Source organism: Bos indicus, chromosome 17, assembly GCF_029378745.1.
Source record: "Bos indicus isolate NIAB-ARS_2022 breed Sahiwal x Tharparkar chromosome 17, NIAB-ARS_B.indTharparkar_mat_pri_1.0, whole genome shotgun sequence".
Taxonomy (NCBI): Eukaryota; Metazoa; Chordata; class Mammalia; order Artiodactyla; family Bovidae; genus Bos; species Bos indicus.
The window spans coordinates 62302289-62317191 of NC_091776.1; the positions used below are offsets into that span (position 1 = coordinate 62302289).

Here is a 14903-nt window from a genome sequence, read left to right on the forward strand (position 1 = left end):
TAGCCCCTTCTAAGAGAGCCGCAAAATAAAGAAGCCCCAAGGACTAGGCACTATGGAGACTGAAGTGATGCTTCTTAAAATAGCTTTTTATTTAAAATCATTTCCTATTCATGAATAGTAGTTGTTGAAGCAAATTAGATTACTGAACAGATAACATTCTTTAAATAATATGTAGGAGTGGGATGAATGATCCTGTGATAATCTTAGGTGCAAATAATAGTGTATATCAAACAGTGCAGATGGAAGATAGTATGCTGTCAACAGTAATTTCAGGTCAGAAATAGGCCCAACTAAAAGATGACATTGATAAGTATGATTCATGAGGAGAACGTACATAAAATTGTTTCGTGAAATGGGAAAAAAGCGAAAGTGTAGAATATTTTACATACGAGTTCACATATGAATATATAACCAAATTAATAAAGTGAATACTGAAAACCTTGTCATCCTGTTCCTATGTTGTTAAGTTTCTGTAGACTATCCCTGTCAGAGTTACAGGTTCCATCAGTTGTCACTTCACCTTTGCTTCTGTGAGTGCCTTATTCCCACTTAGTGCTTGAGACATTTGATACTTTTGAATTCTTCCTCCAGTACACTTCTGCCTTTGGTTATCCTTGTCCTTCACCTGCTGCCTCTTGTGATACTGGCTGTCCTGGTGGTGGGGCACAGGTGGGGGTCCTGCTGGTGGAGGAGCCTCCATTGGGGGTCTCTCCTCTGGTGGGGGGCCCCCTTCTGGCCCCTCTTGTATCCCCACTGGGAGGAGCTCCATTATGAATACCTCACTACTGGTTTCCTCTGTAGTCTCATCTGAGATACCCCCTGGGGTCTCTACTGATTCAATTCCAGTCCTGAGGCTAATAAATAGTATTGCAGTTATCAAAAGTACTAAAAGTAGTGAAGGGACTATGAAAACAACGTTGCCAATACCTTGAATCTCATTACTGCGTCTCTTTGGAGTTTCACTTTCACCTCCACTTGAAAGCTGAATTGATATCCTAGGAGGACCACTGTCTACACTACCACCTTCTCCTAGATCTTTGCAGTCAGGGGGCGCATAGCCATCCTCACAGTGGCAGTGCCTAAAATTGTTGCAAACTCCTTTCCCGTTACACAGTTCTGTTGTCTCACAGTTGTACCCAAGTGAGGTGTAATCAGTACACAAGTGATTCATGCAGACTTTGTGTGGGGCACAGAGAGTGCCAGTGTGTGCATCTCCATCATCAGGGACATCAGCAGTGCCATAGGCATCCATGCTCCAGCACCAGTCATCTTTGTGAGCGACCTGGATCAGTGTATGATTGGGTCTGAGTTGTGGTATCTCTCTAACATTTGTACATATAAGTTTGCCACAAAATATGTTATCATCTGCACACTTCAGATATGTTAACCTCGGTGAGCTGGTGGTACCACAGTTTCCAAACCGGTCCCCTCTTGTGTTCATTGAAACGTAACACATTTCTGGGGCAGACCTTGCAGGGGACCCGTATATATCCATGCATTGATTGTCAGGGTTCTTACACCGACCTCCAGCACAGTAGTGAATTCTGTCACACATGGTACCATCTAGCTTATAGCTGTCTCTGGGACATTCTCCCGAGGAACCATTACAATACTCTGGGAGGTCACACTCTCCCAGAGCAGCACGGCACATGAATCCCTGGTATCTCAGGCGACATTTATCACAGCAGAGTCCATCACTACATTCTGCATGCTCTCTCAGCTGACATCTGGTGTCACAGCATGGGTGCCTTTCACAGTTAGAACCACAGTCACACTGCTCAGGTCCTTCTACAATGCCATCGCCACAGCGGGAAGCCCTCCGTAAGCGGCCTTTGTGCCCAGGCTTGTTGAACAGGCAGGCCCCCTTGTGTTCCCAGAGGAACCGGTGGAAGAAGTCAGAGCTGCAGTTGCTGAAGCCACTTTCTTTAGTGATGTTTTCACGCATGAGGCAGAAGGGCCGGTCTTTACAGATGCAGGCCGGATGGTCGTGCCGAATACCCAAGTTGTGTCCGAGCTCATGGACCATGAGCGCTGCAAACAGGAGGACATCCTCGTGGTGGAAGGATTCCACGGCTGCCGCAAAATCACTGGAGCAGGCACCACTGAGAAATGCCTGCCCCGTATCCTCTCTAGGATGCTGTCCCACGATCATGTGGGCAACATCATGCTTCACACGATGGAAGAGCTTCTCTTGTCTCCAGCTGTTGAAATTCCTGAGTGCAACTTGCAGGTCCACGGGGACCTCTGTGAGGTCCCCCTCCGTCCAAATCTCCATTCCAGCCAGCACCACCTCTGTGTTTATTCCCCTTGTGAAGCTGTTGGCCAGAGCGATGATGTCCATTACTCTCTGGACTGTCTGATTGACGTCACTGCCCCACATTTGGAACCGCTGGTTGTTGACCACGACAAACATCTCCACGTACTTGGTATGTGACCACAAGTCGGATGGCACCTGCCAGCTGTGAGGCTTGCCGCTCTCTGGTCGCCGGCTGGTGGACGCCACTTGGCTGTCTTTGGACGTGACGCCACAGGAGACTCGAGCTTCGTGGGCCATGGCGTACAACAGGTGTTCAAACCGTTTGGAAGAGTGCACGGGCTCAAGGCCATAGGATTTTCCCTCCTTAATCAGGAGGCCCCTGAGGCCTGAACAGGTGTTGACAGAAACAAAAGAACCTGGGACTCCTTCTATGTAGCCTTCGTAGTGACAGTCCCGCGAGATGAGAGGCATTTCTTGCCCCAGGATGCCATCGTGGTAGCTGAAGACCGGGAAGTTATCCACAAAGTAGTCTGTCTTCAGCGTCAGGTGAATCAGCTGCCTCTGGCCCTGCATAAATAGCACATAGGAGAGCTTTTCCACTTGGTCTTCCCTTCCTTCCACTGTCAGACTCTTGGGAATGACTACTTCATAGGAAGAGTGATATGGTGAGCCCAGGTCACAGTACAGGCTTGGCAGAGAAATCAGTACCAAGAACAACAGGATCCCCAACCTGGCACATGAAAGTCCTGGCACCAGGGCCAGCCTCAAACCCTTCATGTGAGGAGCCCAAGTTTGAAGCACTCTGATAGCCTCAGACATAGGCACTTGCCTTTTTCATATAGAAGGCAGTACAGAGGCAGAGTCTCTCACTGCGACTCTCACAGAGTCAGACGCTGCCACTGACATGGCCCTAGTGATCAGGTGACGATGCAGGGCTTGTTTCCAACAGAAGCAGTTTATCTCCCTGGCATGCTGAGCCTGGGAAATTTAGCTGTTAGCCCCAGATCTATGCCGGGTCCCTACTGGGTGGGTGCTGCCCAACTCTTGAGTCTTACAGACCTTGGGGCTGTGTTTCTGTTGTTTTTCTCTCTTGGTCTTCAGTGGTTTCCTTACTATATGACCCCCTTCCAACAGCAATGGTTTTAATGGTCCATGGCTGGTTCCTCTACCCAAGTAGACGGCCTCTAATGGTTTCAAGTCAGTAGTTTTACTCAAGCAAATTATCCTGTCCTCAGCCCAGTCCACACTATTCCTGATATCCATTAATCTGCTCATTCTCTGAAACCCAACATTCTGGCAGGAGGTCAGGGGGGAGGGGATGGGGATTCTTTGGGGACCCAGAGCGGGATGATGCTCTTTGTTGCCCACTGCCGCTTTTCCCAGTATCTGCAGCACTGACAGCATTGCTTCTCAGTCCAGTCCTCCTTTGTCAGGGTCGGTTTTTTTTGTTTAATTCAAGCAAACTTCTACATGGGTGCAGAAATTCTCCTTCATTCACTTTTTTCATGACAGATGAGTTTAGACATTTTATATCTGCATATAAACATAATTTTCCTCCAATAAGAAGTATTCTGAATGTATAGACATACTAACTGTTAAATGAAAGAAGCTCAGTTTCACTATGGAGACTAACAAGTGACTAGGATTGAAATTCAGTTTCTCCCAACATAAAAACAAATTCTGGAGTAAAACTAAACTCTGAATAACCAGGTTATCTAATTACCATTTCATCAAGAAAATAAAAATGCACTGTATAAGAATTTTTTGAAGACCTCTTTGTTTTTGTAACTAAAACTGAACCATACTGTCTATGAATGTCTTTTGATTTTGATGTTGATCTGTTATATTTAGTAGTATAGATTTAAAAGGAAAAAAGGGAAAAAAAGCTTTATCTATCATGTTCTTTGCTGTTATTCTTTTTTGCATCCTAATATCAACTAAAGTAAGACTCTACATCTTTTATCTTGCATTAAAATAATTTTATATTAAGTCAAATACTTACAATATAAAACCTTCAAAATAAGGGTAAGGAATATAAGTACCGCACAAAAATGGAGAGATGCACTATAGAATTCGAAAAAGAATGGTATACAAGATCTCAGATATAAGCATGAGCACATGAACTCACTAACCCTTTCTAGTTAATAATGTTTAATTCCTAACACAGACAAGGAAATTTATCCATATCTAGCAAGAAAATTAATACCATCATATCACCCATTAAAATTTACAGCAAAAATGGTGAAATGATTTCTAGGTGTATTTCCTTCCTCCTTGTATTTTATATAAGAGAAAAGCCTCTTAAAAGTATGTAACTTGGAAACTATCACAGATTTTAGATGTTCCCCTGTTCTTAAGTAAACAGACAGGACAAATTTGATCAAGTCATTTTGTGGGACAAAAGAATCAAATCAATAATGAAAGACCACTTCTACTATGTAAATAAATAAAAATATAATTAAAATTAAATATCCAGTTTTCCAATTCTCAAATTGAAACATTTTCATCAATACACATGTACGCAAAAGTATTCACACGCAGGATCTGATTTACATCATTTGACTTCAATAATTCCTTCAACTTGTTCTATCTCAAATGAATACAAAAACAAATTTCTTTTTTAAAAAGCATTTCCTCCTATCTGCATGTTTCAGACAATTAACTTCTGACAAGTGTTTCCTAGCTTATAAAATACATTAGCCAGAAAAATACAAATGTTGTTCCACATCAAATAGATTAATAATTGTGGTAAAATCTAAAGGTATTTGAGTGATAAGTAATGGTTATATAGTAAACAGAGGGTTGGCAAATCATGTAGGAAAACTGAAGACTCTAAACCTCCTGCCTATGAGAACTGTTCTTAGAATTTGAACTTTCTGCAGATACAGGCATTAGAGGGACAGGTCAAAAGAGACAAGGATGATTTTGTTTCATTTCCAGTACATGTTAATTTTGCTTTATTACCAAACCTGACTGGTAAAGTTAAAGCAGAATATGCTACTGGTCTACAAACTTCCCATAAACAAAACCCCACTTTAAAGACCAAACAGTGCTGAGTCTTTTGGAACCTCCGGTTTTGTCATGGAGCTCTGTGTCAGGTAGGACCCACTTTTAAACACCCTCCAGGGTATTCTATGGACTTCCCTGGTGGCTCAGTTGGTAAAAGCGTCTGCCTACAATGCAAGAGACCTGGGTTTGATCCCTGGGTCAGGAAGATCCCCCTGGAAAAGGAAATGGCAACCCACTCCAGTACTCTTGCCTGGAAAATCCCATGGACCAAAGGAGGAGCCTCGTAGGCTACAGTCCACGGGGTCATAAAGAGTCAGACACAACTGAGCCACTTCACTTTCAGGCTATTCTAAAACTTTGAGCATAACCCTCTGGACACTCTACTCATTTGGGGGGCCAGTTTAATTCAGCCTAAAGAAACATGAGCAACCTCTGTTCAGAGTAAAAGGAAGCATCTTTTGGATGCCCTTTTAGATCATACCTAAAATTCACTACACAGGGAAATCATCCTGAGCCTTTAGAAGACACCTAAATAGCAAATTTGAGAAGTTAATGGTAGACTAGTTCCTCTCTTAGAAGGTTCCTCTGAAGAAAAAGAAGAGTAACAAAGTTAGTTACTGCCTTCCTCACCCCAGGGAATACTGAAGTGAAAGTCACTTAGTTCTTTCCAACTCTTTGCAACCCCATGGACTATACAGTCCATGGAATTCTCCAGGCCAGAATACTGGAATGGGTAGCCTTTCCCTTCTCCAGGGGCTCTTCCCAACCCAGGGATCAAACCTAGGTCTCCCACATTGCAGGCAGATTCTTTACAAGCTGAGCCACAAGAAAAGCCCACAAATACTGAACGTCTGCAATAAAATAAGAAACATAACAGGGATTCAGTTGTTCCAGAAACAAGTGCAGTTTTTCCTGATTGCAGAAAGTGATTTATAAGACCGCATTTCACTGAAAAACAGAATTCAACTTTTAATTCAACTCTCAGCTAAGTTTTTTGGTTTGTTTTTCTCTGCTGCCTGTTAGATTTTGCCATGTTTAAAAGTATTGAATTCTCTTTACAGGGTATCCATTTATGAGTTATCAGTCACCTGAGATTAGTGAGTCTTACCTCAAAAAACACCATGGATTAAAAATTCCCCAAAATATGAGGGAACCGATGTATAAGGTAATTCCTAAAAGATATTATTTTTATCGTGTATTACTACACTCATTGACACACATATGGGGTATACTAACCCAATGTCATCCTGAAGACATATTAGGAAAGTGGAAGAGTTAGAAAGTAAGTGAGCTCTGTGGGGTTGACTTCGATTGAAGAGAATGTGGTGGGATGAAACTGAGTAACTGAGCCTACCGAGCCTTTCCTTCTCTGTGAATTGGAGTTTGCCTATTAGTTCTCCCATTTACCAACACCGAACCAACAGCCAAGAACTACTAAAATAAATAAAAATGGTTTGTTATGGAAGCCCATTGCACAACAGCACAGTAGAAAAGCACTGAGCCTTGTTTCTATTCAAGTATCTGATCTCTGGGCCAAAACCATGCTTCCTGAAAATGAAGAGTGCTAAATAAAATACATGCAGTCCAGGGGATGTCAACATGAAACCCAGGCAGAAACGTTAGAGAGAAAAGGTAGCTTTAAGACAGAAACCTGGACCATCTTAGCTGCTAACCCAGTTGTTGTTGTTCAGTCACTAAGTCATGTCCAACTCTTTGTGACCCCCATGGACTGCAGCACACCAGACCTCCTTGTCCCTCACTATCCCTCAGAGTCTATCCCTTCAGAGTTTACCAAGTTCATGTCCATTGAGCTGGTGATGCTATCCAAGCATCTCATCCTCTGCCACCTTCTTCTCCTTTTGCCTTCCATCTTTCCCAGTATCAGGGTCTCTTCCAGTGAGTCAGCTCTTCGCATCAGGTGGCCAAAGTATTAGAACTTCAGCTTCAGCATCAGTCCTTCCAATGAATATCCATTAGTCCAGTTTTTATGATATGTAACTTTCTCAGAAAAATCATTCCATAAAAGGAAGTAAGAAGCAATGGAGCTGGTGAGGGCTTCAGGAAATGGGGAGTACAAGGTAGGACCTTCAAGGAAGTAGCAGGGCTGAAGCTCTGGTTAAACATGAAAGAATAAACTCAATAGAGAATCCTATTAAAGAAACACATCAATACCTTTTAACAAATATGACAATAAAGAAATGGGACCACTTTTCCCTAGGGAATTAGGGAGAAGAGATACGAGGACTCAGCTCCCTGCCTCTTCCATCACAGGAGTTGGCACCCTCTGAGTTCCATCAGGCAGTTTGCAACACGGATCCACAAAAAATTCTTGGCACCAGAGCTAATCCACCAACAGTGCAGAGAGGAAATACACAGGGCAACTGAAACCAGATTCCACAGTACTTGATTCAGCTCTTTACTACACAGAGAGGTCAAAATAGTCGGTCGTTTGCCTACCACTGGCAAATGGTTTTTGTATGCTTTATTACAAATAAAACAATCTTGCTTGACAATACCGTCAGCTTTGCAACAGATGACTAAACAATCCTAAAGTAATAGTATATCTCTAGGAACTGAGCTTTTCTTAAAACAAATGAACTATATATACTATTAGTAAATCCTGTATCTAAATTTATATAGCATCTTTAAGCAGTGTGGAAATGAAATTATGATTTATTAATTTACATAAAAATTATACATTAATGAATAAATTTTCAAATTCTTTTTAAAAAAAGTCTGAAGCTGTCATTATTGGGATTCGTGGGAAGTGGTTTGCTCTTCTATCACTTGCTTCACAATTTCAGCCAGTTTTAATCGATCTACTTTATCGGTGAATCCACGACCTGAAACCCAAAAAAGGAAAAGGTGAGTCTCCAAACTGTTGGGGAGATGGTAAGATTCTTGACAGGGACCCAATAAGGTACACCTCACTAGTGTCAAATTCACCTTCACCAATGGAAGAACCATCACCAACACCGATCACAAGCAGTTCAAGTCCCCCATTTTTCAGGCAGAGTTGAGCAGCTTATTAACCTGGTCATAAAAATCCAGTGTTCAGTACAACAGCACAGAAGGAAACCACAAAGAGGGAGAAGTTCTTTGTAATATGTGTCTACAACAGAACTCATATCCAGACTATATAAAGAACTCCTGCACATTTATGAGAGGTACAAGTCAACAGAAAAATGGGCAACAGAATAGGCACTTCACAAAATCTAAGTGGCCAGTAAACATTAAAAAGTGCTTAAGCTTATAAGTCATCAGGGAAAGGCCAAGTAAAATGACACTGCAATGCCAACAGTACTTACTAATTAGAATGACTAAAATGAAAAAGACAATAGCAAGTGCTGGTGTGGATCCAGAGTAACTAGAACCCTCAAACCCTGCCAGTGGAGGTATACATTGGTACGACCACTTTGGGAAACTGGTGGCCGTACCTTCTAAAGCCAAACAGATGAATATCCCCGTGAACCAGCAACTCTAATTCTAGATACATAAGAGAAATGAGTTCCCTGATGGTCCACTGGTTGGGTGCCTGCCTGCCAATGCAGGGGACATGGGTCTGATCCCTGATCCAGGAAAATCCCACATGCCACCAGGCAACTAAGCCCATGAACCACAGCTACGGAAGCTCACACACTTTGAGCCAATGCTCTGCAATAAGAGAAGTGAAGCCACTGCAATGAGAAGCCTGCGCACCGCAACTGGAGAGCAGCCCTCGCTCACTGCAACTAGAGAAAGCCTGCGTGAAGCAATGAAGAACCAGTGCAGCTAAAAATAAACAAACGGAAATAAATAAATCTTAAAAAAAGAAGATATATACTAGAGTGTTCAGAGCAGTGCTTTCCTTAATTACCAAAACCTGGAAACAACCCATATATCCATTCAAAAGTAAAATGGATAAATACAAAAACTATGTGGTGTATATATATGGAGAAAAAAACATGAATATAGAGAGAGAACATACATACATTTACATATATATATATATATAAATGAGAAATGAATTGCTACTACACACAACAATATGGTTGAATCTCACAAACATTGACAAAAAGAAGCCAGATACAAAAGAACATAGACTTGGTCTGACTCCATATACATAAAATATAAAATTAGGCAAAACTGATATACAGTGCTAGAAATTGGGCTCATAATTACCCTGTGGGGAAGGAGGTAGTAGAGGAGGGCATATATTCAGGTGCTGGTTACGTGAGAATGTTCACTTTGTGAAAATTTATTGGAAGTGTGCACCTCAAATGTGGTCACTTTTCTGTATAGATGATTTCAAAATCTTTAAAAAAAAAAAAAAAAATCCTAGAGAAGCTAATTTCCAAGTACAGAAATGGCTGGGCTAGCTTTTGGACTTCTGATGTCCAAAAACCAGGCTCCTTGCCTTGAGCATCTTAGACCTGAAGTCTAGCCTACTACACTAAAAGACAATACAAAAGCAGCTCAAAAAATACACCTCTGCCTCTGCCTGTGGGGGAAAAAATTCAATGAGCAGCAGATTTGGGACACTCTACTCTTTAGTGTAACAGGTCTTCTCTAAACTGAGCAGATCTGCAGGGTGGACTCTGCAGTACTTTGCCCTCTTTCTCCCCTTCGGACTGAACTGCTCTTTAATGATGCGGTTAAAAGCTCAGGTATCTGGAAGGAGTTCTGAGATCTGATGCTTTTTTTTTGCCCAGGTGGTATGTGATGGGGGGCTCTGGACAGCAATGAATCTGCAACACACAATTCACTTGAACTCTGGAAAATAAGCAAAAAGGCTGGATGTCCAGATATGCCTGGGTAGTTACTGCAGGATTAACTCCCTGTCCCACAATACTCCACTCAGACTCCAGCCCTGCTTCACCTGAACACAGCCCCAGCTCAGCCCCCAGAGATCCTACATAATCTAAACACAAATACTTTTCTGCATTCCTGGGGAAAGGCATAATTAAGGCTCCTACCATTCCAGCTGAAGCTTTGCAGAGTATCTCTGAGGAGTTTGCATTCCCGGTTATACTTCCAAGCTTCCTGCACTACTTCATTCAGCTTTTCATCTTCATTCTCTCCTATTAATAAAGGTGAAAAAGAAGTTGCGTTCCTCTGCAGCATCATGGGGTTTTAGTGTCACAGATGGAAGGACAGGATGTCCAACTTTATTGAGAAGTGATCATTAAAGGTGTGAGCTTTTCCAGACTATCATTACTGCTAGTTCCTACATTACATGTAGACTACTTCTGGTTTCTGAATTCTTCCTACCCTGACCACCTGACAGACATCCCCTGAGGCCCCCAGAGTCTTAGCCCTGAGAGATGGGAAATAGGCAATGTTGGGCTATTGCTGATCAAAAACACCTGGTTAACCTACAAGATCATGAGAAGGAAGGAGAACAAGGCTCAGTGGGCTGCCTTCTTTCTCCTAAGCTCATTTCCTACTCTGGAAGGCTACCTGAGGTACACTAGGTGAGCTCTCTTAAAACCCAAGGATCTAGGAAGACTGGTCAGCTCAGTAGTTTTCAGGCCTACAACATGAAGTATCTCATTCATCTGCTGAGAAAAGCCCGTCCTATCCCATTAAGTGGAAAGAGAATATACTGAAAGAGAGCTCTTACTCAAAGGACTTACTTATGTATATAAGTCCCAGTCTGCCTGGGATACCAGTAGCAGCCAGGGCCACTTCTGAACTTGGGAGGTCTTCTCTTTATATTCGCAAGTTAATGACAGCCTTGTACTCTAGATATGGGCTCTATGGTGTTTCTCAACCTTCCTGACCTTCCCAACCTAATCCTGACCCTGTTCACATTTTCCATCCTCTATCCTGTTATCTCATTAACAAACTAAGAAAATACAAAACTACATGTTATGCCTGAAAGTGCCAACTAAACGCAAACTAGAAGTTTCATAGGAAGCCAAAGGTGGGGCAGAACCCACTGCATTTCTAAGTGCCCACCTCTTCAGTGGGCTGAGTGTGTAAGGCACTTAGAGGCAAGACGGACACTCCAGATTGAACCACCCCTCCAGCCACACGCACACACACACGCAGCCGCGCACAGAGCAGCAGAAACGGTGTGACCTTTACCAGCCTGGGGGAGGATACACTGAGCAATCACGTCGCGGAGCTTTTCCAAGGCAACATTGGAATCCTCAGCTCCATTCTCACGGTCATGGATGTAAACACCGTCTTTTGCTTTGGTGCTTTAGAAGTTGGGGAGAGAGGTAATAACAGAGTGAGACCCCAAAACCCAACTCTTCACAGATGTTAACTCTAAACACTAAACATAAGGCAAGATTTTTCAGATAAAATAATTATAAAGTATCTCCAACTTCTGATGCTATTTAAAGAACTTATCCTTTCCACCCTCTTAAGAGGCAAAAAAGGGGCAAGACCCTTGGCTGACCTTTCAGAACCCTGTCCTTGGCCACACCAGCCATGAAGGGAGAATCAAAGAAGTAAGTTCAGTTACCCAAGTAATTTCCTCTTCCTTAGAATGGGGTTGTTCACAGAGTGCAGGGGTTTGAGGCTGACTTTTAGTTCCTGGATCCGCATGTTGGCCAACTGTTCTGCGTGGGCCTGCTGGATCCCTGCAACCACCGCCTGAATGCAAACACTGGTGTCAGGTTTTCATATTCATTTCTGGGCACCTAAAAAACCAATCTAACAGAGTGAGAAGGAGAATCTCTAAAAGAACTAAGCAGGTAATTTCAGTCTTATGCTTGGCAGTATACAAATTTTGAAAAGGCAGAGGACTCTTCCCCATGGGTTAGCAGGGCCCAGGAAATACTAGGCCAGCCAAGGGCCACACAACAGCAAGCCCTTCTTCCCTGCAGGGGGACAGAAGGCAAGTAAGAAAAACGAACAAGGCTCATGCTCATAGTCATTGGCAAGGGCAAGTGTAAAGAGAGTCATACATGTACATCGGGGGAAAGGCTGGCAGGCTGCTGCCTGAGAAGACTCCCTGACTGGCATTTATTTGCTGCCCTCAAGGTGGAAACAGTCACCTCAGCCCCAATGACTCAGAACCCTAAGTATTTCACCTGGTGAGCATGGAAGACCCTCACAAACTCTTCTATAAAGCCAGTCAATTAATTTACAATGTAAAATAACTGTCATAAAGTCTAGCACTCTTCAAGTCTGTCTTTATGACCAGTGTGTTCTCTCACTATGGGCAGATCAATGAGGGAAAGCAAATAATCAGCAAAAAGCTTCGTAAGAACGAGATGATCACACTTTTGTATTAAAAAAAAAAAAAAGGAAAAAATGAATGTGTATGTGTCTCCCCAGAAAAAGATCAGGAAGGATACATCAAGTCACAGATCACCTCACCTCTGAGGGGTGAGACTGAGGCAGGGTAAGTAAAAGGAACTTTTGCTTTTTAGTTTATATACCTCTGTGTTATTTGAATTTCAACAACAAAATCTGACAATTAAGAAAAAAAAATACTTCCTTGGTAAGCACATAATTAGATCTGGAAGAGTTCAAACTCATTGAAGTAAACTACAGTAATTGGCCCTGGCTACCCACCTCCAGACCCGTGCATCTATTTCCTTCTTACCAGAGATAGCCCAACCAAAGAGATAGGAACCCTGCAAGGTCATGAGCTCAGACTCCATCTCCTAGCCACAGCCGAGATGGACACTATTCAGCTTCTGCATGTGGCCATTTTTTCTATACTTCCAAAGCTGACCAGCCTGCATCTTGACCACATCATTTCTTTCAGAATGGGAATACACTGTCACACTCTAGTTCCACCTAAAAGGCCTTTTTCTTCTTTAAGAAGATTATGCATATTCAAACTTGGCTTAGTCAGACACTAATCTTAAAGTAACTCCTGAAGACAATCTTCTTCATTTCCAACATCTTGAGGAAAACCACAATGTAACACTCAAGTGCCGACAATCAGAGGATATAATCCTGTATTTGGGACTGACCAAACAAACCGGGAGAAATATCAATAACCTCAGATATGCAGATGATACCACCCTTATGGCAGAAAGTGAAGAGGAACTAAAGAGTCTCTTGATGAAAGTGAAAGAGGAGACTGAAAAAGTTGGCTTAAAGCTCAACATTCAGAAAACGAAGATCATGGCATCTGGTCCCATCACTTCATGGGAAATAGATGGGGAAACAGTGTCAGACTTTATTTTGGCGGGCTCCAAAATCACTGCAGACGGTGACTGCAGCCATGAAATTAAAAGACACTCCTTGGAAGGAAAGTTATGACCAACCTAGATAGCATATTCAAAAGCAGAAACATTACTTTGCCAACAAAGGTCCCGTCTAGTCAAGGCTATGGTTTTTCCAGTGGTCATGTATGGATGTGAGAGTTGGACTGTGTAGAAAGCTGACCACCGAAGAATTGATGCTTTTGAACTGTGGTGTTGGAGAAGACTCTTGAGAGTCCCTTGGACTGCAAGGAGATCCAACCAGTCCATTCTAAAGGAGATCAGCCCTGGGATTTCTTTGGAAGGAATGATGCTAAAGCTGAAACTCCAGTACTTTGGCCACCTCATGTGAAGAGTTGACTCATTGGAAAAGACTCTGATGCTGGGAGGGATTGGGGGCAGGAGGAGAAGGGGACGACAGAGGATGAGATGGCTGGATGGCATCACTGACTCAATGGATGTGAGTTTGAGTGAACTCCGGGAGTTGGTGATGGACAGGGAGGCCTGGCGTGCTGCGATTCATGGGGTCACAAAGAGTTGGACACGACTGAGTGACTGAACTGAACTGAAACAAACCATTTCTGGATTACTGGATACTTTTAAACCAGGAAAACAACTGCACACAGATCAGGGACAGCAGAAAACTCTGTTCCTTCTAGTTCTCTCTTCTCTCACACTCCAGCTAAACTAAGGGAGGTCTTAGCATTCCTTTCTCCTATTCACTTATTCTCTCACACCTCAACTCCATCCCTTCTAAGTGAGTAACTCAAGTCTGTGTCACTGCCTTTACCTTTCAGCCACACTCTGAATTCACACCACACATCTCATTCATTTGAATGTCCATCTATCATCAAATAATAATGAAAATCTAACAGACTTCCCTTTACCCAAACCAGGCTCATTCCTGATTTCCCTGTCAGTGGTATCGCCAGATATGCCACTCACTGTCCCCTTATCTCTAGTCAGTCACCAAAAATTGTTGAAATTTGTCTTCAAAAATATTGAGCCTATTCATTCATCTCTACCTCTCTGCTCCTAGAGCAGCTTCCCAGCTTCTAGATTACTGTAGTAGTATTAGGTTGGTGAGTCTGCAAGTCTGATTAACCATCCCTAAATATCTTCCCTGTGCCAGGACTCTTCTCAGAAATCTGTAAGAGCCTCTCAATTAGGTCCTACTAAGACTTACACCCCTCTGTCTACTTTCAAAGCCAGGCCCTTCCCTATCACATCCATTTCACCAACTTCCCATTAATGAAATCAGGCTGTTTTTCCCACTGATGAATTTCAGTCTCTAATTTTTTTGCTCATATTGTTCACCATATGTGGTGAACACCACACATGTTCTCTACTCCAGCTCTTCCAAGGCCAGCTCATAGCTAAACATGTAAAGGGGTTTAAAAGTGCCACACAATAGTTAATAACTGTGATGGGTTTTGCTTTCTCTTTGGGAACCCTTCCCTAATTACAGCCCTTCAAAGATGTCT

The 14903-nt window shown here is 42.7% G+C and overlaps 2 protein-coding genes across 7 annotated transcripts in view; both read right to left on the reverse strand.

Annotated features, from left to right (window-relative positions):
• Positions 1–65: 65 nt before the first annotated feature.
• LOC139176821 (disintegrin and metalloproteinase domain-containing protein 1a-like) lies at positions 66–4547 on the reverse strand. Its single transcript, XM_070770166.1, has one exon. It carries the CDS (start codon positions 3074–3076, stop codon positions 512–514), a length of 2565 nt encoding a protein of 854 aa, XP_070626267.1. The 5' UTR covers positions 3077–4547; the 3' UTR covers positions 66–511.
• A 149-nt stretch (positions 4548–4696) lies between these two features.
• The window catches only part of MAPKAPK5 (MAPK activated protein kinase 5), a 33118-nt gene continuing 22911 nt past the window's right edge, over positions 4697–14903 (reverse strand). For 5 of the 6 annotated variants that reach the window (XM_070770174.1, XM_019977569.2, XM_019977567.2 and 2 more), the window contains 4 exons: positions 11721–11851; positions 11330–11451; positions 10222–10326; positions 4697–8109 (listed from right to left, as the gene is read on the reverse strand). In XM_070770174.1, coding sequence (XP_070626275.1) covers positions 8015–8109; positions 10222–10326; positions 11330–11451; positions 11721–11851 — 453 coding nt within the window. In that variant the 3' untranslated portion in view covers positions 4697–8014. The remainder of the gene's footprint in view (positions 8110–10221; positions 10327–11329; positions 11452–11720; positions 11852–14903) is intronic. The other variant, XM_019977568.2, reaches the window with a different exon arrangement.